We start from the raw sequence: 25,681 nt of genomic DNA on the forward strand, positions 1-25,681 counted from the left end.
AGATGGATTAACAGTGTCTTCAATAAATACTGTATCATCGTAATCCTGAATTGCTACGATACAAATGTCAATCGCCATTGGTTTGCTTAAAGAAATACAGTGTAGTACCGATACACATCACAGGGAACTTATAGTTTGTTACAGTCTACGTATGTATAGGGAGAGTAAGGGGCTAGATAAAATTCGGTAAAACTGACATCCCCGCTGAAAACAAATTCTTAGATCCCTGTGATACGTATGTAACAATGCCAGACAAGACATTCGTTCTGCGTCCATGGTTGATCTCGGGTATGTCTTTACCCGACGTTTGATGCTGAAGGAACGTTCCACAGTATAATAGAATCTTTAGACGTTCGGATACAGTTTAGGTTCCTTCATTACAAGTTTTAGTCAGACGCTGGCCTGTCCTGTTACATCTAGTTATATAATCTATAGACGCCGATGATTAGGCATATATTGAAGGTTAAGGTAGGATTTGAGGGAAAACCAAACATAGGAATTTCATTATTTTCATATGATATTACTAAAAGAATACATTCTTGAAAATAATTAAAAAGTTATTTTGAAACAATTATGTGGAAGCCCACATACGCGCCTGCAGCCTACTGATGTTTATTCCTAATATCTGCGAGTGTTACCGAGTGTTACCGAGTGTTACCGAGTGTTACCGAATGTTACCGAGTGTTACCGAATGTTGCCGAATGTTACTGAGAACTACTGAGAGATATGAAACTAGAAGGAGTCGTAGATACGAAACTACGAGGACGAAGAGACGACAAAACAAGTATATGTCCCCTGACCCAGGCTACTGTGACGACATTAAAACGTAAACGTTAAAAACAAATAGGTAAACATAATCAATAAACCACTGTAATTCGGACTAACGGAGACTCGCCATAGTAAGGACTCCGTACAATGTCCCTTAAACATAGTATCCAGGATTTATTTTTCTATAAATCCACTAAATTCCACCGTCGGCAATTAATTCTGTTTTAAATCTAATGAATTCATTCTAATGACGTAAAGTAATCGGTTCTCAGGGAATTCCAATTAAGAAACTTTATTGCATCAAGCATTATCTAATTTCTATGAGGATGTGGCGACCAAATGTCAAGTTGTTTGTTTAATAACAAATACGAGTTCAAAATATTTGTCATATGGTATTTGCTTTTTTACCATCATGTAATGATGATAATGAGTTTTCAGAAGTGAGGGTCATTTTGAAGGAGCTTAGTACATTTCGACAGAGGAATGAAGGTGTCAACTGACAAAGACTACTTATTGAGCTGTCCAACTCTTGTACCTTTTGGTACATGTACTCTTGAGACGAATAAAATTCCCTGATTTTTTGTTTCCATGGCGACCAGAGGATCCGTCTTGTTTGTAAGCTAGGATTATCTGTTATCAGACCTACGGCGGTCGAGGTATTGCTTCATTACACTAAAGCCGACAGATTCTGTGTACCCTGAACTGTAGCTGGCGGTAAACCTGAGAAACTTAACTTTATCTTACCAAATCCTTTAAAAGACTAAATCGTATTGTTAATATCAGGTTTCTTGATTTGTAGGATTTCCCTCCAAAGTATTACTAAACCAGCTCAATTTATTTCCGGTTACATTCACAATTGAAAACAAATCTTCATTTTCCTCTGTCAGTCCCATTTGGAAGTTTACTACATATCAGACCAGGTCTATAACCGGATTGGTATTACCTATTCGATTTCTTTTCGACATGAATCAGTCCCCAATACACTAGTTTCTGATTGTTTTTTGTTTTGTCTAGCAAGAAATCTTTAACATTGCTACATTTCAATCTCCCTGAGCGTGCTACCGTAGAAGTGCGTGAGGTTGTATGCAGTATGTTTCAATTTTTACACACTTTTGCACATTTGATGCGTTTTTCCTGAAAATATTTTTAACACATTTTTGCACATTTCACTCTATATTCTTACTAATTTCTTATTCATTTTGTTTTTGATTTCTTACACAGTTTTTAAACACATTTTTCGTCAGCTATATAGAAGATATTTTTTCGGCGCAGATTTTGCAAATTTCTTATTAATTGTTTCTTCATTTTTTTAACAATTTTTTTTATACTTTTCTTTGCAGTTTTTACAGATAACAAACTACATATCGGCATATGTTAGAATGTTAAAACAGCATATCAACATGTTAGCATGATAAATAAGTATGATAGCATGTTACAACAGGTTGTCAGTTTGATAAAACAGCGAATTAAAATAGCATGTTAGCATGTTAAAGCAGAATATTAGCATGTTAAAAATTGCATAATAACATTTTAGCATGCATAGCATGTTGGAACACCATATTAGCTTGTTAAAACTCAATGACGTCGTGAAAACTAATCCGGCCTTGTACATACTTTACCGACCCGCCAAAACTCAATAAAGTCGTGAAACTTAATATTACATGTAGTACCATAGATAGTAATATAGATAACATGACGTGTTGTTACGTCATTTCGATCAAAATCATGGAAGAGCTTCGTTACGCGCTACGAATTAATTAAACGGCGCGAGGATAATGCTTGAGAATACTAGTGATGGCGTTACTATGACGTCATTTTGGCGCTATATTGATCATCGTCTCAGCAAAGCTTTGTAGTGCGTGTCAGATTGGTTGCAAGTCAATCACAGAAAGGAGTTTGATTTAAAGGTGCTATTCTTTTCAGTGAACAAACAAGGAAATGGAATGAAATATTTAATGTATTTAGGAAAAAAGAAATTATAACATAGCTAAATATAAATATAACAATTAAACGCTTATTATATTGTATTCATTGACAATATGAATGCAATCTTGGCGAAATATAAGTAGAAAGGCGCCCTAACTGTAACGTCATGAAAACTAACCCGGCAAGCATTATTCATATTCTACCGGCATGCCAGACCTCGATGACGTTGTGGAAACTAGCTCGGCAAGCCATGTAAATACTCTACCGGCATGCCAAAACTCAATAATGTCATTTTATCTTCTCCATGTGTGCTTTTTTCTCAATATAATACACACTACTTTACAGAGAGAGAGATGATATATGGGGAAGAAGGGACGGCGTTTCAAATATCTGTCGATTAAGAATGCCTTTTTTTTTTTAACTCTAACACGAATCTGTTGATATTTTTCAATATAGAAAATGAAGGTTTTAAAGCAGATAAACATTTTGAGACTGCGATTGTTTCAGCCATTGCCTGTTCTTATATTATTACTTAAATCTTACAGATGGGGAGGACAACAAAAGTATCTCCGTGCTTCTGGACGGCGAGGAGTCAACGTTAGAGTTCATCAAGCTCACATCATGTTCGGTAAGTCCTATTTCTAATCACGCCCTACTCGTCAACTCCCCGATAGGATAAATACCGCACTAATACGGCAGCCCGCGGTGTAGTGTTTCCTAGAAATGAGTTCCGCTGGCCATAGTAATTAACGAGAGAGCCGTTGCTGCGAGCCTGTAAATATTTACTGCGGGGGTAGTGTTTTGTATCCATCGGATATTCGTGGTTCAAATTTCAGAAAATGACTCTACTATATTTCCACTTTCTCCGTGACAAAACCAATTGGTCTCCATGATGGATGTATCCGGGACAGTTTGTTCGCTAACTTTTGATTTAATATGGAAAATAGGCGGACGTACGGTGCCATATGCCATGACTTGTTTCCTTAGTGGTGGAATCCGGCACTATATTGTGGAGATAATATGTTACGTGACATGTTCATGGGTTTTTTTTTTTAAATATTTTCCGTCTACCAATTTGTGGACCATGTTCCAGTTTCTCTAACACATGGCGTGACTGGTTAAAAATCAGACCGTGATTACAGGAACATACACCCTACGTCACACACCAAGGAAGTGATAAACACGTTTATCTTTATAAACACACTATGACGATGTACTAGTTTTTTTTGTCTTGATAGGTGAAAACCGATTATATCAAAAAAGTTATGATATAATAATGTACCTTTAATAACTTACATAAGTTTAGATGTTCTGACTCCGCGTGCTATCAAATACAATGGATTGTGAACCGATATTATAACATTTTGTCGTTTTAGAGAGTGATAATAGTATTGATATATATATATTTATTGACGGTACACGTTATAATGACCTATTTCAGTGCTTGTCCCAGTGTGATGACGACCACACACGGCGGGGGAGTGTCTTTATTACTATATAATTCCATTTTTTCGTTATACTAAGTACGATTGGCTGACAGTACCGCCTCCGATAACGTTCTGATATCGTACTGCATTAATACTGTGGGTCCTGATAATAGCTCGTCATTCCACGTAATCTTGTTTAAGCATTCTGAAATCGTTTTGTAATGTAGATAATGAAAGCTGATAGGTATATCATGACTGAAGATAAACAAGTTTTAGACTGAGATCTAGCAATGCCAACAAGTATCGGCCATTAAATCACCATTACGTCTTCATCACACTCGTACGGTATCATCACCGGATGTTAACCACTCTATTAATTGTTGATTACCAAGGTGGACACATAAATGATACGATGGGTTTGACACTCAGGGTTGTCTAAGTCAATGACGTCACTATTTTACTGTTGATAGCTGTCAAATACCACAACTGGGTACATATTAATTATACACAAATGATACAGATTAATTATACAATACTGATACTGATTAATTGTACACAAATGGTACTGATTAATTATACACAAATGGTACAGATTAATTATACACAAATGATACAGATTAATTATACACAAATGGTACTAATTAATTAGACACAAATGGTACAAATTAATTATACACAAATGGTACAGATTAATTATACACAAATGGTACTAATTAATTATACACAACTGGTACAGATTAATTATACACAAATGGTACTGATTAATTATACACAACTGGTACAGATTAATTATACACAAATGGTACTAATTAATTATACACAAATGATACAGATTAATTATACACAAATGATACTTATTAATTATACTCAAATGGTACTGATTAATTATACACAACTGGTACAGATTAATTATACACAAATGGTACTAATTAATTATACACAAATGGTACTGATTAATTATACAAAATGTCTGTACTTTTCTATCTGAACGGCGAAACATGAAACTTTAATTCCTGATATACCGCCCACCGCCTGCTTTGGCTGGTTTAAGTGCAGACTATTAACATGCCTAATGTTCGCATACTTTAACTGCCCCCCTGGTTTAAGTGCAGACTATCAACATGCCTGATGTTCGCATACTTTAACTGCCCCCTGGTTTAAGTGCAGACTATCAACATGCCTGATGTTCGCCTGGTTTGACTCCCCCCGGTTAAAGTACAGACTATCAATATGTCTGATGTTCGCCTGGTTTGACTGCCCCATGGTTTAAGTGCAGACTATCAACATGTCTGATGTTCGCCTGGTTTGACTCCCCCCGGTTAAAGTACAGACTATCAATATGTCTGATGTTCGCCTGGTTTGACTGCCCCCTGATTTAAGTGCAGACTATCAACATGCCTGATGTTCGCATACTTTAACTGCCCCTGGTTTAAGTGCAGACTATCAACATGCCTGATGTTCGCATACTTTAACTGCCCCCTGGTTTAAGTGCAGACTATCAACATGCCTGATGTTCGCATACTTTAACTGCCCCTGGTTTAAGTGCTGACTATCAACATGCCTGATTTTCGCATACTTTAACTGCCCCCCTGGTTTAAGTGCAGACTATTAACATGCCTAATGTTCGCATACTTTTACTGCCCCCTGGTTTAAGTGCAGACTATCAACATGCCTGATGTTCGCATACTTTAACTGCCCCAGGTTGAAGTGCAGACTATCAATATGTCTGATTTTCGCATACTGTAACTGCCCCCTTGTTTAAGTGCAGAATATCAACATGCCTGATGTTCGCATACTTTAACTGCCCCCTTGTTTAAGTGCAGAATATCAACATGCCTGATGTTCGCCTGGTTTAACTGCCCCATGGTTTAAGTGCAGACTATTAACTCTTAATACAGTGAATGACATAAAAGTTGGACCGCAACATAATCTCGAGTTCCATTAGGTCAATCAGATGATCTAAGCCATAAAACAACTTTTTTTTCCATGGGATTATGACCATCAATCAGCCCACTCTCCCCTCAAATTACCGCTCGCTAAATCTTCCACGCAAAATTGTCTCTCAGGAGTAAAAATTATCACAAACATCGCTTTATTTAGTGTAAATGCATCCATTATATTGCCAAAAGAAAAGACAGTGATGTGGGACATGGTACTACAAGTTCACGAAAAGGATCGGGAAACTCCACAACAGTTGTGTAGCAAGTTACAACAACAACCAAACAAAAACAACCAAACAAAAACAACCAAACAAAAACAAACCCGCATATACCAACATAATAACAAACTGCAATTCCTATTCGATTGTTATATACAATGTATTAATGTAACATATGGTAATAAACGCTGACTATGATAGAGGATTATAGGGTACTGTAACAAACACTATGATAGTTTATAAGACTATAACAGTAATTGTTATCAGCTTGTAAAATTATTTGTAAAGATCTGCCAAACTCAAAAATAAAGAGCACACATAATGTGCGCACATTACGTGAAATTCCGTCAACACTTTTTTTGGTTGACGGGAGGGGGTAGGGATGAGGTTTAGTGACTTCATCACTAATTTTGAATGCTTTATCCAATGAACTCAGCATAAACATTTAATCTTTTGTTGTTCTGAAATTGTTTTTCAATATAGAGGATTTTTATCAGATCGAGTACCGGAAATAAAATTTAATTAACGTATTCTTTGTTTCGCCAACATCAACATCGAATAAACCACTCCCGATCCGGCAAGGACCAAAACAAATAGTGGCCTTTCACGACACTGAGATTTTGTTGAGATACAATAGGCACAACCTTTCCCACTCATGCACGGGTTGTCAAGTTATCTGTTTTGATACACTTAGCAGAAACGGAAACGTTTTGGAGGAACGAATACTCAAATCTGATAAAACATGTGCTTTTTTTTTATTTCCTCCGGACTATAATGAATCTACTCCTGGAGTATGCACTGATATAGAATGTCATACTAAGATCGATCTCCTGGTTTAACAGGTATGGCAGTTAGCACTTTGATGTAGCAGAGTAAATGTTGTTGATAAGGATTCTTGTAACGTTAGTAATCTGATCGATACAAGCTCGTTTCGTTATGTATGTATAAGGAATTCATTGTGTATCAAGTGAGACACCAACGGTCTACAGACAATCATTAGGTTTTATAGGCCAACACATGTATATATGTTGAGTGTTACCCTATTTAGAACATGCTTCACATTTCAATCTACAACAGGAGTTTCGTAAAAATGCTATGAATGTTTTTGTTTACATATTTAGTTACATTTAGAAGTATTTCACCTGGTTTTTTGACATTAGATTATTTAGTACTAGTTCTTATCTTTGTTAAGATCTCAGACAGCATTTTTCATTTCAAGAGATTTTATTGCGCAAATTTTGACAGAGAGTGAGTAGTATTCACCATACTTATCCATAAAATGTCGATAAATATCCATGTGATTGCACATTGATTGTTCGGGAAAGAAACATATGGTCCTAATAGAAACATGTAAATAGTAATGGACAATCCATCATACCCAGGTCTATTAATACCCATTATTATAAAATGTTACCTGATAAGACAAAGACGTATCAATGAGCTGGTGGGTGATAGACTGACACCTAATCATACCTACTGAAACAAAGCCAGTATCGACACGCAAATCAAAGTTTGTCGAACAGCTTCGTCTATTTTGTCGTAATCTGGTGACGTGTCTGTATCTCTGAAGAATCCCTGAATACTCGCTAATATGGTCATATCAATATTAATTATTTGAACGATTTGTAAAAAAGTTTAGGTAGACAGCCCGAGGATTTTTTATCATTTAGAACAGAACTAGAGTTAGAAATCTGTCTTTGGTTAAAGAGGGCAATGGAATAACAAAGGCCCCCAACAGGGAGGCCATACAAGGGGACTGTCACCGAATATCAGTTATTCTGTCGTCATGGCTTTAATAACGCCGGGACATCAATAGTGATGCTGTATGTGTATTAACTTAAGTAAATGATAACTATTCATTACATTTTAATTGTAGTTAATAGTCATATTATAATTATCTAGACATAAAAAAAAAAAAAAAAAAATTTCAAGATACAAAAATATTTCATTTTACCCAGCCAGACGTTTGATAAGGCTGCTGAGGATTAATAGTCATGGGACAGTTGGTATTTTATGTTTAGTCATTAAGTAGTATGATTTGCAATTAGCATTTATATATTTAGATGTTACACTGTAAGTATGACTTGTAATTAGTATCTATATATTTAGATGTTAAGTATGATTTGTAATTAGTATCAGTATATTTAGCCATTAAGTAGTATGTGTTGTAATTAGTATCTATATGTTAAGATGTTAAGTATGTGTTGTAATTAGTATCAGTATATTTAGCCATTAAGTAGTATGTGTTGTAATTATTATTAGGACATGAAGATTTATTTGTAATTAATATTTATATATTAAGTTATTACGTGTTATAGTGGATAAAACAACCCTGAAGGTGTAATTTAAATTATCATGAAGTTCAGCACTTAGCTTTGAAATCCCACAGGTGTTATAGGAGTAAGATGGTATTTAAACTTAGTGCTGTAGGCTGTTCCGGTTGTTAATATCATGTGACTCTTGTTAGTACATTCGTCTTCCATAAAGGCCAAGGAGAAACTGTTAGTGAATCACAGGACCAAAGGCTATTGGATGTGATTGGATTAGATGCTGACAATCATGCAGCTGCTGTTCAAGTATATACTTATAAAGTTACCATAACATACATCATTATCATACACTACATTATAAAGTTACCATAACATACATCATTATCATACACTACATTATAAAGTTACCATAACATACATCATTATCATACACTACATTATAAAGTTACCATAACATACATCATTATCATACACTACATAATAAAGTTACCATAACATACATCATTATCATACACTATATTATAAAACTCAGACGTGGTCGGTAAGGTATGGTGTTCAGATAACCTCAACAGTTACCATAAAGCGCGGTGTTGAAAAACAACCAAGTATTATCAGATTGAAGGTATACAGACCTAGCATTATATCGTGTTCATTGTTAAAGTAACCCTGATTCTGATTTCCAAAAGACTTTTACGTTCATATGGCTACATCCGGGATAGGTTTGTGTATTGTTAATACTTATGTCATAACCCTACTGTCGTTTTCTTCACACACGTTTATATTAATATGTATGATGTTTTATTGTATTTCCTTAATTGTAGAAATGTGGTTATTCAGTATCTTGACTGTCTGTTTATTGTATCAGAGCACACATAACACTCAACATCTGAGTTTCTGTTATTATTTTGTTTTACAGGGATGGGATTACAAGGATAATGTGGATGCCTATGTAGTTGTATATGCCACGGACGATAGACAGACATTTGACCGGGCCGTCGACCTCCTCTACTGTCTCCGCAAAGACGAAAAGAAAGAAAACGCAACGATATTGGTGGCAAACAAATGTGATTTAGAACGCTCCCGAACAGTCTCTATAGAAGGTAAAATATTGTGATTCATAACCATCCGGTAAAACCCATAGAGAGATTAAAAAAACACCCACAGAGCAGATGAATGAACTTTGAACCCTTCTTTTTACCTTTCAGAGAAAGTAAATGGGTTTAGAACCTTTCCATACAATGTATGAACCTCAGAGAAGGCAAACGGGTTAAGAATCCTCCCGTATAACCCAGAGATAGTATACGGGTTACGAAATCTCTCTTATAACCCTTAGATAATATAAACGGGTTAAAAACCCTCACGCAAAACGCTAGAATAATTTAATGGGATTAGGAACATCCGCGAAATCCTCATGGAAAGTAAACGGGTTAAGATCCTTTCGTATGATTCTCAGAGAATGAACGGGTTAATAATCCTCCCTCAGATGATAAAAACAGGTTTCGAGCCCACCCGTTAAAAGCTCAGAGAATGCAAACGTTTGTATAACCATTCCACAAACCCCCATAGAAATTACATGGGTGTCGAAACCCTCTTGTATAATCCACAGAAGAGATGATTCGTAACTTTCCTGTATCGCCCTCAGATATGGTAAACTTCTCGTATAACCCCATGGGAGATAAATTAGGATTTAGAACATTCCATACTTTTTTCAAGAAGGCTTTATCGTCGCTTTCCGCCCCGTTAGCTGTTGAGTATTAAGAACCAGATATCAAACCGTTACCAGCATAATATAATAATCCTCTTCGGTGTTGAACGATCCAGATATGCCTGCATGGGCATTGTGATTTAGAAACCTCCGTACTGTTTGAACAGACAATAATTTCAGTTATTTAGACAGTCTGCAAACACGTCTCTGTAAAAAGTTATTAGTCATGTCGTTTCTCAAACTTGCAGCTAAATAGGCATCATTTAGGAAAAGTTGTCATACAGTATATTGGCACGGACCCGCATCTTCCAAATACAAATCGATCGCGTAACAAAATGACAAAATATTGTCAGCTGGGGCTATTGTACTCCAGTAATGTAAATATTGAATCGTACAATAACATTTCACTTACTTACAACATAATCACATGCATTGGAGAATATATTCTCACAACTTCGTTTTTTTGTAAGCAACTCAGAGCTTTTTTTGAGCGGGAACATCCGATAAATGGAGGATCAATGTACCAAAAAAGTCAGCCTTAATCCTATGGAAACGACCAACAGTTTAGGACTCGGGGCTTACTGTATAACGGTTAAAACAACATTGTTTAAAAAATACATCGTTACCAGATGCCAGTATGACAAAATCTGTGAAAAGGGGCTTAGGACCCATTGAAAATATAATGTAAATACAGCTATGAGCCATTACTAAGGCAGCACTGATCATATTAGAGGATGGAACCCAGTCAGGCGTTCACCAATAGTACTGATAGTCTCTATGTGTATGTGTCAGCAAGTGATAGTGTGGGGAACGTGATGAACTTAACCATGCTATACCTGGTATCTCAGACTAATAAATCAAGGGGAAGACAGGAAGCCATGGCATCAAAATGGATCAACCAACACAGAGCCTAATCATCATTATCATCTCAAAAAATCTTGCGTTGCAAAGGGTCCATTTCAACTCATAAACAGCTTGTTGCGAGACAACATCTTCGCCGGCAATGAGATGCATTGGGCAGGTCATGAGAAAAGGTAGAGAGACACAATCCGAACAAAAACTGAACTTATACGCGAATCTACGGTTTTATGAGAAAAGACACGAACGCTGATCAATCACAAGACCAGACAAATAAGAACGATTGTTCTACAAAATGATAATGTTGGGTATACTGTGGAGATTCATTTACAAATACGAAGCTTGAATAAAATGTCATTCATACCAGGAGATATGAGAAGCCAGAAGCAGTTTCGAAGATGAAAAAAAGCTGAATTTATCTTGACGACGTCGTATATGATGAACCTGAAGGAATTGTTCATAGACATGTTAAAAGTGTCATCAGCCATCTCATCAAAGGCGTTGAGACGAATCAATCTGTAGTGTCGATGAACCTAGACAGCACATATGATGATGTCCCTTTATGTGACAATTAAGCTGATTGAGGCCGTTCATCATAATTATAATATTCTAATCCTGGTAACATTTCGAACTTAGCAATACGATGAATAATGAACGTGACCTCATTGGGGTAGTTCAAAAGAGAGACAATGTAAGAATGGGGACATTCTATCTCATATATATATATATTTTTTCATGCGCGAGCGGATCTCATCTTCAAGCGGAAGACCAAAATATGAAATCAAAGATCTTTCTTCCTGCAACTAGTGGCTATATGGTAATTTGACGTTGATAAATATCGCTCATGTTTAAATACAAAAGGTCAGGAGGGTACTGCCCACTCTGCATGACATACATGTGTGGGTGTGATTTAAGTTTTAGGTACGAACATCATGGTTTATGACCGTTTGCGTCCAAACATCTTATGAGTTATGTCATTCCCCAGGAAATACTAGACACGTTTACAGGGAGGTAGATAGATAGAAAAACAATAGGAAGGCCTACAAGGGAGATCAAAGGTATGTGTTCCTCTAATATGGACAATTAGAATATTTACGGGTGAAGCTAGACCTCGGTAAAAGCTAAACATTGTGCAGACGACGCCGTGACATGACATTGTGATATTTTAAGTATATCTCCAAACTGCCATCCGATTGGTCCGATCGGGGAGGGGTTGGCGCTGATGGTTTGACGAAGAATGAATGAAGGCAGTAGTATGACGAGTCAAAACAGGTCAATCTGTCAAGTAAAGTCACATGGTCATAAGTACGGGGATGGTAATATTATGGTTTATAAATAACATTCATTTACTACTTTTGGACATGTGTGGATGACTTTATTTTGCATGTACTTGTGTGTGCTATACGTAAACTCGATATTGAAAATGACCTAGGTAATCTGTACTAAAGAGGAGTTGAATGTGTACCAGTTATAACATATAATGGTTTTGAATAATTTTCTATTGCTTAATGGCATGTGAGAGCACAATTTGTATCATTTAACTCTCTAATTCGTGCGTACAGATATAATATGTCGATAGGTATCTGCGTGATCTGTATGAAGTTAGATCGTAACAATCATTTTACAGAATTACGGAGGAAATCAATTCAATAATGGCCCAGCCGATTTTTCTTGCAGGATATTTCAAACGGTTATCCCGGCTATATGATCATATTGATACAGCCTAGGATTGAAATGTTTATGTTATGTATAGGATAATGATCTTTATTCAGGCTCGTAATGATTCTATTCTGCAATTTAACTTTGTTTGACGGAGTATTTAACATTCTCTTAATCTCTGCCTTTACACCCACGCTATCGTCATTGGTAATTTGAATTTAACACCAGGTTAGAAACGAAATCTTTATAAGCCAGCGATAACCTTATTAACGGGTTTGTAAGTGGTCTGCTTTTAAACACGGATAGTTACCACTATATATTGTAGTAATTTCATACACGATACATCATCAGTATGGGTCTTAGCTTTGCGTTCAAATCACAACGCTTAAATGTTTGTCCATGGGCGCCAGTGGTCATTTCAGATTTTGAATATTCTTTTGACCGACTGAGGAGGGCGTGTACGTGTCTAATACGGCATTGGTGATGGTCTTTGACCTATTTATACACAATTTGTGTCCAATATTTCTCATAATATCTGATACATTTGATACAAACCTATCAAAACTTCACTAGGGTTATGTTAAATATTAGTCGTAGTTATGAATGCCACATTTTCAAGATAACCATCAGTGCCCAATTATGATATGCCCACGTGAGGATGTAACTGTTACCTGTTAAAACACATAACTACTGGAGGGGTAATCGTACAGAAGCACTTGCTTGCTTGGGACTCGTTATAACAAACATAAATGAACAGCCTTTTCCATCGAACCAGGTTAAAGATCGCTATCTTATACGTAAAAATCTCCATATCTTGCATGAAAAACATTTGATATACGAAAACAGTAACATGAAGCATGTGGCTCCATGATAACAAGGATGTATTAACCCTCTGAGATCTCCTGTGATTTATCATATGTCATTTCCTGCCTGGTTAGGGATCCTGATGGGCTACGGATCCTCTGGGATATCTCTTTTAACAATTTTATGGATATCTGTTTTTGGAATATCAAGTCATTGTTTATGAACACTTGATTTCCCTGTCAAAGTAGATCACAGCATGCCTTTTCCATTTTAGGCTAAACATAACTCGCCTATTAGCAACGCCTCTAAAACCTATGAACATTTATAATCCTAGCATTCTGATTGGTTCAAATTATCCAAACAAGTTACTAACATTCCTTCGTGGCAAAACAATAGATATTACCGCCATTATTCAAGATCGTTTTCTGCATGCTGTAAGTTGTTACGAAACAAACAATAATTTAACCAAATACTTACCCAAATAAAAACATAATGCATTACAAACACGTTTGAGATAGATATACGCATGAGAACGGAAATCACTCTTGTTAAGACTGATATCTCCAAGATATGACAAGATGGCGGGGCATTTGGGATTCGATCTTCACATCGATTTGGATACCGCTTAAACTGAAACTTTACTTCAAGTAGGTACACAATCTGTTCAAATGTGTTTTTTAACCATAAGCTTTCAAAACACAGCATTTAAAAATCTTGTTTGATTATGAAAAGGGAGAAAACGTGTCGACCAAATTTTGAATTACCGAAATTTGGAACTCTTAACACGTGCGGTGAATAAGTTATTTATCACAGACCAATCATCGACCAAGACATATCGAGGAATCTAATGCATTATTGATCAATAATGATACAGGTAGGTAGCTTTTATACACATACGAGATATAGCCAATACAAAAAAACATTACATGTATATCTTAGATGCTGTACTGTTACTGGGAATAATCGAACGTGTCCTTGCTTATGAAAACGACAGACAAGATCCTATGCTAATCGTACTACTACCAATATAGTTAATATATAAGCTGATATAAAGTTGTAGTCATGGCCTAGAAGGTGCTAGACTATTTTGACAGGTCTTAATCAGTAAGATATGCTTGGGGATATATTTCCTAAGTTTTATGGTGACTTCGTGTGGTGGATTTGAATATGGAAATGTTGTGTCAATACACAACAGACGTCCTTACAGAGACTTCCAAATCAATCTTTTAATATGAAATGTAACCACATCCTCAGCTGAACCTGTGGTTCAATCTTGTAAAAGTGGTTAACCATCACTGGGGAGGTATATATATGGTATTTCAATGATTTTATATGTAGTAGAAGAATCCTGAATCCTAAAATCCATATATACGCTGTCTACGGTACAGATGCTTCCAAATCGATCTTTAACATGAAAGATAACAACATTTTCAGCTGTAACTTGTGGTTATGTCTTTTAAACGTGTTGGATCATTGTGATTTATAGCTAGACATGTTACAATGACATTTGGAAGAACTTGCAAAAAAAATAAAAAAAATAAAAATGAAAAGAATAAAAAAAAATAAAAAAATGATAAAAAATAAAATGGAAGAATCCCAAAATGTGTCAGACTTCCTTCAGGAGAAATAAATCAATAAAGGATTTAACAAACTAGCTATAGGCCTAGATACTTGTTATCTCTGTGGGGAAAGTTACCAAATTCAAATAAGGATCAATACTTTTCAATATTGGATGTTGATAAAGTTAGAGTTAAGTGAGCTACAAAATAACTAGTCTTATTTTAAATAAATAGCTGTATTCAGTTTAAAACAAAATGTATTGGAATATATCCATTTGTATGGTAGGACTAATCAGTTTCACAATATTTGAAAATGCAATATATCTTACTGGAGAACCGTGAACTTTAAACAAAAAAAGTGTTTAATCTTGACTAATTTCAACCTCAAATTGTAAAAATTCCAATCATTCATAATAGTTGTCCATGAGGGAATGATGAAGCCATAGGTTATAGTTGTTCTTCCTTGTGTTAACGTGTATATACACTATCTATGGTACATATGTATATACATTTCTGGCCTATTTGCCTAAGAATTGACAAGGAATCTAGCCGCCATTGGTTCCTAAGTCTCTCTGTGTCTGACTGTCTCATGTCCTGAGTAACACTATTATATATACTACAGGACAGTTCGTGATTAATTATTACCCGTGTAACGAATACCGTCCTCTCTTGATCAAATGACAGTGGCATTTATGTATTAGATAGTTACATGCATATACCATTACGTCCACAGGTCAGTCTGAGGCCACTGTATACCACCACCTTTGGATACAATGTATATCTTCTAAATATCTTGGTTTCTAATAATTCTGATTATAAATTTTCGTAGCTTATCAATTGTAAATTAATCAATAGAACATTGAAAATTTTACAAACAATACGATAATCAACTAAATATCCAGCATGTTTCTTCAGACCTACTGACAAGGGATAGGTTAAACTGTTTTAGTCGCCTGACTGGGGATTTATATGGCTGAACAAGGCTGTCTCCTTGACATCACGTCGGTACCAGTTAGGGTCTTAGCCTAGCACTTTAATATTGCCGTTCTTGAACTTGTGGGCGTGGTCCAGCATGTGGACACTCGCCGGACAGGTGTTGTTTGGTGTTCGGACACCTGTTTCCGTAGTGGCCTCTCTGTCACCCTCACATAGTACGATGGGTAATTACTACATGTACATTTAATGTGGTAGATGCACCTGTTTTATTTTTAGGTGCTATCAGCACCCCAAGGATGGTGAATTTGGCTTGGTGTGGACTGTTACTTCCATATTGCGGATCTTTCTTTTATTTGCCTCAGAAAACCCTCCTACGTAACTACGTTAATGTGATGTGTCCCTTGGGTGGTTGGCGATCTCTAGTTCTTTCGGTTGAACACTGAATCTGATCCATTCTCACCAAGCCGTATGCGTGTGTCTAATACAGGGATACTGTTTTCTTTAATCCTCTCGTTTGCAAATGTGATGGCTGGGTGAAAGTTGTTGACATGGTCCGTAAAACCATCTATTACTTTACTCAATATTATGGCCAGAGTGCCATCAACGTATCTCCCCCCTCTCGGACTGTCTTGGAAACCCTCAAAGCCAGTTCCTCGAAGTGCTCCATGAACAGATAGGCTACGGAGGGCTGACTGTGAAGCCCTAGCCGCACCTTCAGTTCTTTGGTAAAAGTTACTATTCACAACGAAGTGAGTGGTAGTGAGGCATACTTCCGAAAGATCTGATAAACGGAGGTGATAGTGTAGTCCTTTGTTCGAGTGTAGGATGTCCTCTAAGGTTGTAGTGTTGTCCTTTGTTCGAGTGTAGGATATCCTCTAAGGTGATAGTGTTGTCCTTTGTTCGAGTGTAGGATGTCCTGTAAGGGGATAGTGTAGTCCTTTGTTCGAGTGTAGGATATCCTCTAAGGGGATAGTGTAGTCCTTTGTTCGAGTGTAGGATATCCTCTAAGGGGATAGTGTAGTCCTTTGTTCGAGTGGAGGATATCCTCTAAGGGGATAGTGTTGTCCTTTGTTCTAGTGTAGGATATCCTCTAGTCTAAGCCGGATAATGTGTAGACTCTCCTGTACTCGAACACTGGTAAACAGGATTGTCACATCTTAGGAAACAAAGCACTCGTCTGGGCTCAAGTTTCACCAGTTCAGTCCTGTTCTTAATGTGCCGAATAGTACGACCTACTGACGGTGAAATTATCTCAGCCAATAACGTGGCTGTGTTGTCTCAGCCAATAACGTGGCTGTGTTGTCTCAGCCAAGAACGTGGCTGTGTTGTCTCAGCCAATAACGTGGCTGTGTTGTCGGTGATAGAACTTCTAGAACCTATAAGAGGTCTAAGAGGAACTGAGTCCTTATGTACCGTCGGTAAACCATATAACTTCGGGACGTCTATATCAGTGGGGTAAAGATACCTATACTGATCTCGATCGTCAGGAGTCTTTGGTTCTTAAGAGCCCTCAAAAAGTGTACCAGTCTAGTGATAAATCTGGCCGTAGGGTTTTTTTGAGAGATTTGTAGGCCATGTCGTCACTCGAGAGTTCCTCGATTTTATCTTTGTATAATGAGTTTGGCGTTATAACTATGGCCCGTCCGTGATCCGCTTGGAATATAAGGTTATCACTGTCAGCCTTGAGTGGAGCTAGGGCACGTGGTTCTTCTCCTTATATATTAGATTTAGGTAGTTTAGTGTTTTTCATATATTAACACAGTCTGAACGTAAATGAGCAGCAGCCTCTGAATGAGGGCCGATATATTTGCAAGCTGTCTGAATGCCCATAACTAAGTCTACAATAGGTAATTGGACTTACAGCTCAGTTGATTACTTTCTCCAATACTGATTTCTCAGTGGCAATTAAGATCTTATCAGATAGGATAACCACTCACCTGGACTACGTGTCGTTCACATCTTTCTCACTAATTTTGGTGAAGGTTGGTTGGTGTTTGTCTGTGCTTGAAGTGGAAGTTTGTTTACCAGCTAAGTGTTGGAATTTGTTCCGTTGGGGCCCCACTTCCGGTCAAACTTTGTTTTAATCAAGACAAGCACTTCCTCGTAAACACTGATATGTAAACTCGTGAACAGATTCTCACTTAAAACCACGATGTGTTGGCTCGTAGTAAAAATTGGCCAATTCATTTGTTTAATAATAGAGAATTCCGTGCCTTACTAATGATACTGTCCGCTCTCGCTCCCCATACTGATGTATTGATCACTAAACTGCTTGGTATAATTCATTGATGTTTGCATTGTACCGTGAAGTTTAGATGGTTCCTTAGCCAAAACTCGTTCCTTTGCTTCTACCTGGCTGAAACGTTTGATGACAGGTTGATCATACCAGCGTATGGGACGTTGGGGGTAATTTTAACAATTGAGATTGGTTCGTTATCAACAGAATTTTTTGAAGCCGGTTAATCGACAAATATTCTCTCATGAGAGACATATTCGGTCAAGAAAATCATTCTCAAAACGACATCTCAAGGCGACATCTGAAGACGACATCTGAAGACGACATCTCATGGCGACATCTAAAGGCGACATCTCATGGCGACATCTCATCGACTTCTCAAGGCGACATCTCAAGGCGACATCTCAGGGCGACATAGAGGCGACATCTCAAGGCGACATCTCAAGAAAACATCTCATGGCGACATATCAAGGTGACATCTCAAGGCGAGATCTCAAGGCGACATCTAAAGGCGACATCTCAAGGCGACATATCATGGCGACATCTCAAGGCGACATCTCAGGGCGACATCTCAAGGCGTCATCTCAAGGCGACCTCTCAAGACGACATCTCAAGGCGACATCTCAAGGCGACATCTCAAGGCGACACTTCAAGGCGACATCTCAAGAAAACATCTCAAGGCGACATATCAAGGCGACATCTCAAGGCGAGATCTCAAGGCGAGATCTCAAGGCGACATCTAAAGGCGACATCTCAAGGCGACATATCAAGGCGACATCTCATGGCGACATCTCAAGGCGAGATCTCAAGGCGACATCTAAAGGCGACATCTCAAGGCGACATATCAAGGCGACATCTCATGGCGACATCTCAAGGCGACATCTCAAGACGACATCTCATGGCGACATCTCAAGGCGACATCTCAAGGCGACATCTAAAGGCGACATCTCAAGACGAGATCTCAAGACGACATCTCAAGGCGAAATCTCAAGGCGACATATCAAGACGACATCTCAAGGCGAAATCTCAAGGCGACATCTCAAGGCGACATCTCAAGGCGAGATCTCAAGGCGACATCTCAAGGCGAAATCTCAAGGCGATATCTGATGGCGACACCTCAAGGCGACATATCAAGACGACATCTCATGGCGACATATCAAGACGACATCTCAAGGCGACATCTCAAGGCGACATCTTAAGGCGACATCTCAAGGCGACATCTCAAGGCGACATCTCAAGACGACATATCAAGGCGACATATCAAGACGACATCTCAAGGCGACATATCAAGGCGACATATCAAGGCGACATCTCAAGGCGACATCTCAAGGCGACATCCCAAGGCGACATCTCAAGGCGACATCTCAAGGCGACATCTCAAGACGACATCTAAAGGCGACATCTCATGGCGACATCTCAAGGCGACATCTCAAGGCGACATCTCAAGGCGACATCTCAAGGCGACATCTTAAGGCGACATCTCAAGACGACATCTCAAGGCGACATATCAAGATGACATCTCAAGGCGACATCTCAAGGCGACATCTCATGGCGACATCTCAAGGCGACATCTTAAGGCGACATCTCAAGGCGACATCTCAAGGCGACATCTCAAGGCGACATCTCAAGGCGACATCTCAAGACGACATCTAAAGGCGACATCTCAAGGCGACATCTCAAGGCGACATCTCAAGGCGACATATCAAGATGACATCTCAAGGCGACATCTCAAGGCGACATCTCATGGCGACATCTAAAGGCGACATCTCAAGGCGACATCTCAAGGCGACATCTCAAGGCGACATATCAAGGCGACATCTCAAGGCGACATCTCAAGGCGACATCTCAAGGTGACATGTCAAGGCGACATCTCAAGGCGACCTCTCAAGGCGACATCTCAAGGCGACATCTCAATGCGACATCTCATGGCGACATCTCAAGGCGACATCTTAAGGCGACATCTCAAGGCAACATCTCAAGGCGACATCTCAAGGCGACATATCAAGACGAGATCTCAAGGCGACATATCAAGGCGACACCTCAAGGCGACATCTCAAGGCGACATCCCAAGGCGACATCTCAAGGCGACATATCAAGGCGACATCTCAAGGCGACATATCAAGGCGACATCTCAAGGCGAGATGTCAAGACGACATCTCAAGGCGACATCTCAAGGCGACATCTCAAGACGCATGGAAGGACAATGAAGGCATTGATCTTGTCTTTGATGTTTTTGATATGAAGCAGCCAAACTTGAACGAAATAACAAATTGGCAGAAAATAACAACATATAAAATTAAGAAACTAACATCAACGGATTTTATGTATTATTCTTCAGATGTGTATATTTGATGAAAATCAGTTTACATTATTAACATCACCCGGAATACTCCAATTGAAAAAATCTATAAAGATATATATTCAATGTACTTTGAAATTCCTCATCTGCAAAATCTTTCTCCTCAGTTGAAGTTTGTTATTGCTATCTCGCAGAATTTTCCGTAATGATATTTTTTTCGAATTTCATTTACATTTGTTTTTCATTAACTCAAGTTTGTTAACTCTATTTCTCAATGAGCTCTTGATGGATCTTTCCCGGATTTGATAAGTTTCTCCGGTTTTTAAGCGATTGAGAGAAAGGGGAGAAGACAGAGAAGTGGTCAGCCTAACAGAGATCCTCAAAAGGGCATTCGATGGTGGCGTTTAGAGCTCTCTGGATTCTCTTTGTTTCAAACAGGGATTTCCTAATATTTTAACTTCAAATCTACTGCTTAACTGTACCGTGTAACAGTTTTCCCCTCCTTTCCCCAAAGGAGCAAATGATCTGAAAAGATGGCCTTTTTCATATTATCGATTATTTTAGGTTAGGACTTATTTACACCACTGATACATTGTATATTTTATGATGTGCGATTCCTGTAGAGCCACTCAAAATATACCATTAAATACAAATATACCATTAAATACAAAGAAAACCAGTAATGCAAGTGTTAATTGAATTTTGGCCGTTTTATTACTAAAAAACGACATGACGTAAAAATATGTAACAATACATATTGTCCCACACTGAACAACATTACAATAAATCATTCTACAATATAAACATTAAACAAAATTATTGTAGGTGGGGTGCTAAAAGCATGGAGTCGTATGTCCAAGCATTGCTAGCTCTCGCCAAACCCCACTTAAAATATATTTTTTATCAACATGTTTAGCCTTTCATGACTTTCAGTACTTTGAATGAGTTTTGGTAGCATTGTCCCTTTTTCCTGGCAGTTTGTAGCTATTGCAATTTGTCATTCTCCGTATTATGTCCTTTACAGCTGGTCCTTAGAGTAGTAATCTTCCCCGGGCACTTCTGTCAGTCCGGATAATTATATCTGTGTGGACTCTGTAAGTTAGACACTACGTTACTTTGGCTATCATATCGTCGGGTCATCGTTCACTTCAGTACCATGATTAGGTGTTTATGAAATGTAATGAAACGTCACTCATTTTAAGAATCTGGTTTTGTGCTTTAATTGCTTGGGAAAAATTGCCTAAAAATGAACGGTTAACGATGATGAACCACTTGTATAGTAAATTAACCTGTTAACCTTGACGTCAAACCTCTCAAAACATCCCAATAAAATTCAAGGAATGCCACTGGAGAATCACACTATCAGGGAGTGATACAAGCTAACCTTCCGCGGTACCCTTTAGACAATATTATATGAATTATTTTGACTGTTCCCTCGATACCTTACTTTAGTGTGTGTTTAATTCTATAAAACCGATCTATATCCCGGACCACTTTTAACGACGGTTGTATCACACTAGTAACAGTTTACATATTGATTATAAAACACATTTTAAATCTTTGAGATTTAAATGGAAGATTTATGTAACAATCACATAGTTTTTGTATGAATTCCGTTTAATACTAGTAATAATATGACTTAATATTATAAAAAAATACAAACATATTAAATCTGACTAAATAATCAGAGGTATAACAGAGCTCTAAGTACCATTAACATATACAACACTAAATAACTATCGGGGTGACGTCATTGGTCTAATTTTACAGTTTATAATGTATTTACCGATCTTTTCCCCAGCATTGTCTGACGGATACTCCAACTAGACCTGAATATTGAGAAATTGAGCTGTGATTGAGACAGCACTTAAGACTAGGTCTATTTGGGAGACAAATCAATGTCGACTATGATTGGAAATGACAAAATTGCAAAGTTGTTCGGAAAAAAAATTACCTCCTGTACACTTTTACATAAAATTGATTTTGCAAATTCGGCGACAAATGTATGTCTTGATTGTATTTTGGAACCTTCACCAAACCCATCTAATAGAGATGTTTGGTGCCAACTGAAACCTAGGAGTGTATCTTACGGTCGCTGTTCAAGCATCGAGTCTTAAATTAATTTTGTAAAGAAAGTTGATTTGCCTATGCTACATTTGGAGATGATTGTACGCCGCGGGGGTCTGGTTACACAAACTGGTTTAAAGAATCTCCTACCGCCATTCCTACACTAACAAAGTGCATTAGTCATGACTACAGCTTTAAAATCCCTTCTGAAAGGAAACCGTGTGGAACCTTGGATATGAGATTAGACTCGATAATGTCATCTTCTCATGAATTTATTTGATTCAATGAGGAAGATTTATTAAGAGGACCAGAACGTTTATCAACACAAATACAACTACAAACAGTATTGCATCACAGAGAACACTTTGCTTTGATTCATTGTTACAATCGTAGCACAAAGGACAATTTATTCCGAGAGTGCTTTCAACATTTCTCTTATACAAAGGCAAACATATATGCATTAGCAAAAACCAAAGACAAGATATTAATGAAGATAACCCAGAAGAAAAATGTCGGTGACCTCTTGGGCCACTGACGAACACTTCCATATAGTGTAATCACACAATGAAATGCCACACCTTTACACAGTGGCGCGACAATCCCTCACGGTAGTTCTTACGTACGCTTCAACGATAATCCTCTTTCAGAGAGCAAAGTGAGACATTGGGAAGAAAATTGATTTAAAAAGAAGGGACAAAATAAAATACAGTTCTATGGCAAGGAAGACATGATTTCGCATCTGTTGTATGTACATGTATTACTAAATACACTTTTAACAACCGTAAAATTCTTTTTACTCTTGTTTACAGAGGCCAAGGCGGTGGCTAAGACGTATGAAGCCAAGTTTGTTGAGACGTCAACAGTGGTCAACCACAATATAGACGAGCTTTTAGTGGGAATCCTTAGCCAGATCCGCCTCAAACTGAAGCAGCAGGATAAGCCGCGCACGCGCACTGAGGTCGCCCAGGGCTGCATCAACAAGAGCAAGTCACTCTTCAACAAAATTTTCCGCAAGGAGGACATGTCAAAGTCCTGTCAGAATCTCTACGTGTTGTGAAGTCCAAACTTGTCTTATCAATGTCTTTCAAACGTTACAATGAATGTGTATCAAAGTGCAAATTAAGAAAGTTTTTATGAACTCTAGTGTTCTAAGAATTTATATCGGGGTTTGAACGATAGTTTTTCAGTAGAGGTTTGCAATAAGTAAGACTTATTTTCAATTGAATTAATTCATGAAGTTTTAATTGCTTATTTTCAAGGAATTGTAAATAGTGTTTTTTGAGTGACATACTGCTTTTGTCACAAACCATTCATACACATTGTATAAAAGGTGGAAAACATCATCATCTGACAAGGTACCCATAGAGAAATGTCCCTTTTGTGAAATAATTATTTTTTCTTTGTTTTCATGGTAAATATTCAAATGTGATTGGTCGAAAAATTCTTTTCATTCTTCTATGAAAGAAATTCCGAGAACGGCGCGAAAAGTGTGACGTCACAATACGACAGTTGAAGTTGCGTATTGATTTGAGAAAAAGAATCCCATTTAAAATCAGTAAAATTGTACATAAAACATGTTTTAAATTAGAAAATCATTTTCAAAAATTAATTATAAGCGTTGATGTCAATTCTGTTTTAGTTTCATCGGGGTATGAAACAAATTTTGTTTGCAAACTGTATGAATCCGCGTAGCGTAGCGGATTCATACAGTTTGCAAACAAAATTTGTTTCATACCCCGATGAAACTAAAAAAAAATGACATCAATGCTTAAATAAATTGAAAAATGGAGAATGTAACAAATGTGTGATTGTTTTGAGGGGAAATCAGCAGGGAGGAAAATATGTACTGGTTGTCTATATAGACCGATAATCTCGGTCCTGGCCGGAAACAGTAAATGAAAACGTCCACCTATTTCTACTCAGATGTATGATGTTTGTATAGTTTACGCGGCGTATACGATGGCATTTAACATTATAGTTATAGAACGTTACATTTAACGGCCGCTGGTACAAGTTTTGTTTGACGTCGTGTGTAAATGGGCGATGACACTTAAGTTCCGTATTCTCTTGCAGTAAAACAATGATTCATTTACCTAAAATGATGATATTACAAAAATGATTAACCGAGGGAGAATCCCTAATCTAATTGGTGAGATTATAATGGAAAACAATAGAATAATTGGACAATCATTGTTTTAACTTCCCAACGTGATCTGTAACTAATTATCGTGTTGTATGTAGCTGGTAATATTTCACGGTTGTCTCAGGTGGACGGAGTGAGCAGGTATAAAATTTCCCGCAACCATGACTTGTAAACATACTACAGTTATACTTCTTTACATTCGTTTATATATCAATTGTTCGCGTAGTATTTATTTTCTCGCTTTATTTAATGACCGCAAATATAGCGAAAATTTAAATCCCCCGCGGATATCACAAATTATACAGTACGAAGGTAGGAAAATGTGATAATGCTGTAATTATGAAATAATTAAATATCATGGCATGGCAAAATAATTTCATGAAGTCAATTTAATAATTGTTAACGATTTGAGCAAATAGCTTTTAACCTACATTAATGTGTCTTTGACCAAAATAATTACGGGGAAGAGCTCGTTAGTTAGACAATATTTTGTTCCAAATCAACAAAGGATTCTCGACATCCTGCCGACTAGGTCTAAACAAAACCCACACGGGACATGATTTGGAAATAAACTTGTATTCTCTCCGTTTAAGAAGCGAGTAGGTCTTCAAATGTGATCTCCATGACAAGGTTTATCAGTCAATTAGCAAATCGCGGCGGTGTGGTTAAAAAGCGAGCAGGTCCACAAATGTGATCCCTAATACAAGCGCGGCCGGTCAGGATTCGAACAGACAACCAACTGGTGATGAATTTGACCTTTCGGGGAATTTTACCTAACGGGTAGGTCTGGTAATTTCCAAGATTCTTAGGCAGTCTGAAATTAAACACAAAAAATCTGGCTTCAACTCTCCTTGTCTGGGCAATCT

The 25,681-nt window shown here is 37.5% G+C and overlaps 1 protein-coding gene across 1 annotated transcript; it reads left to right on the forward strand.

The window, feature by feature from the left end:
- The first annotated feature begins 245 nt into the window (after positions 1–245).
- On the forward strand, positions 246–24,144 carry LOC117338634 (GTP-binding protein GEM-like). The gene is made up of 4 exons (XM_033899991.1): positions 246–288; positions 3,240–3,322; positions 9,466–9,649; positions 23,482–24,144. Exons 1-4 carry the CDS (start codon positions 246–248, stop codon positions 23,727–23,729), a joined length of 558 nt encoding a protein of 185 aa, XP_033755882.1. The 3' UTR covers positions 23,730–24,144.
- The last annotated feature ends 1,537 nt before the right edge of the window (positions 24,145–25,681 follow it).

This window comes from Pecten maximus, chromosome 11, assembly GCF_902652985.1.
Source record: "Pecten maximus chromosome 11, xPecMax1.1, whole genome shotgun sequence".
Taxonomy (NCBI): domain Eukaryota; kingdom Metazoa; phylum Mollusca; class Bivalvia; order Pectinida; family Pectinidae; genus Pecten; species Pecten maximus.

Coding starts and splice junctions, on each gene's coding strand:
- LOC117338634 (XM_033899991.1), top strand. CDS start 246: ATGCCAGACAAGACATTCGTTCTGCGTCCATGGTTGATCTCGG. Junction 289..3,239: donor GCGTCCATGGTTGATCTCGG/GTATGTCTTTAC, acceptor TAAATCTTACAG/ATGGGGAGGACAACAAAAGT. Junction 3,323..9,465: donor TCAAGCTCACATCATGTTCG/GTAAGTCCTATT, acceptor TTTGTTTTACAG/GGATGGGATTACAAGGATAA.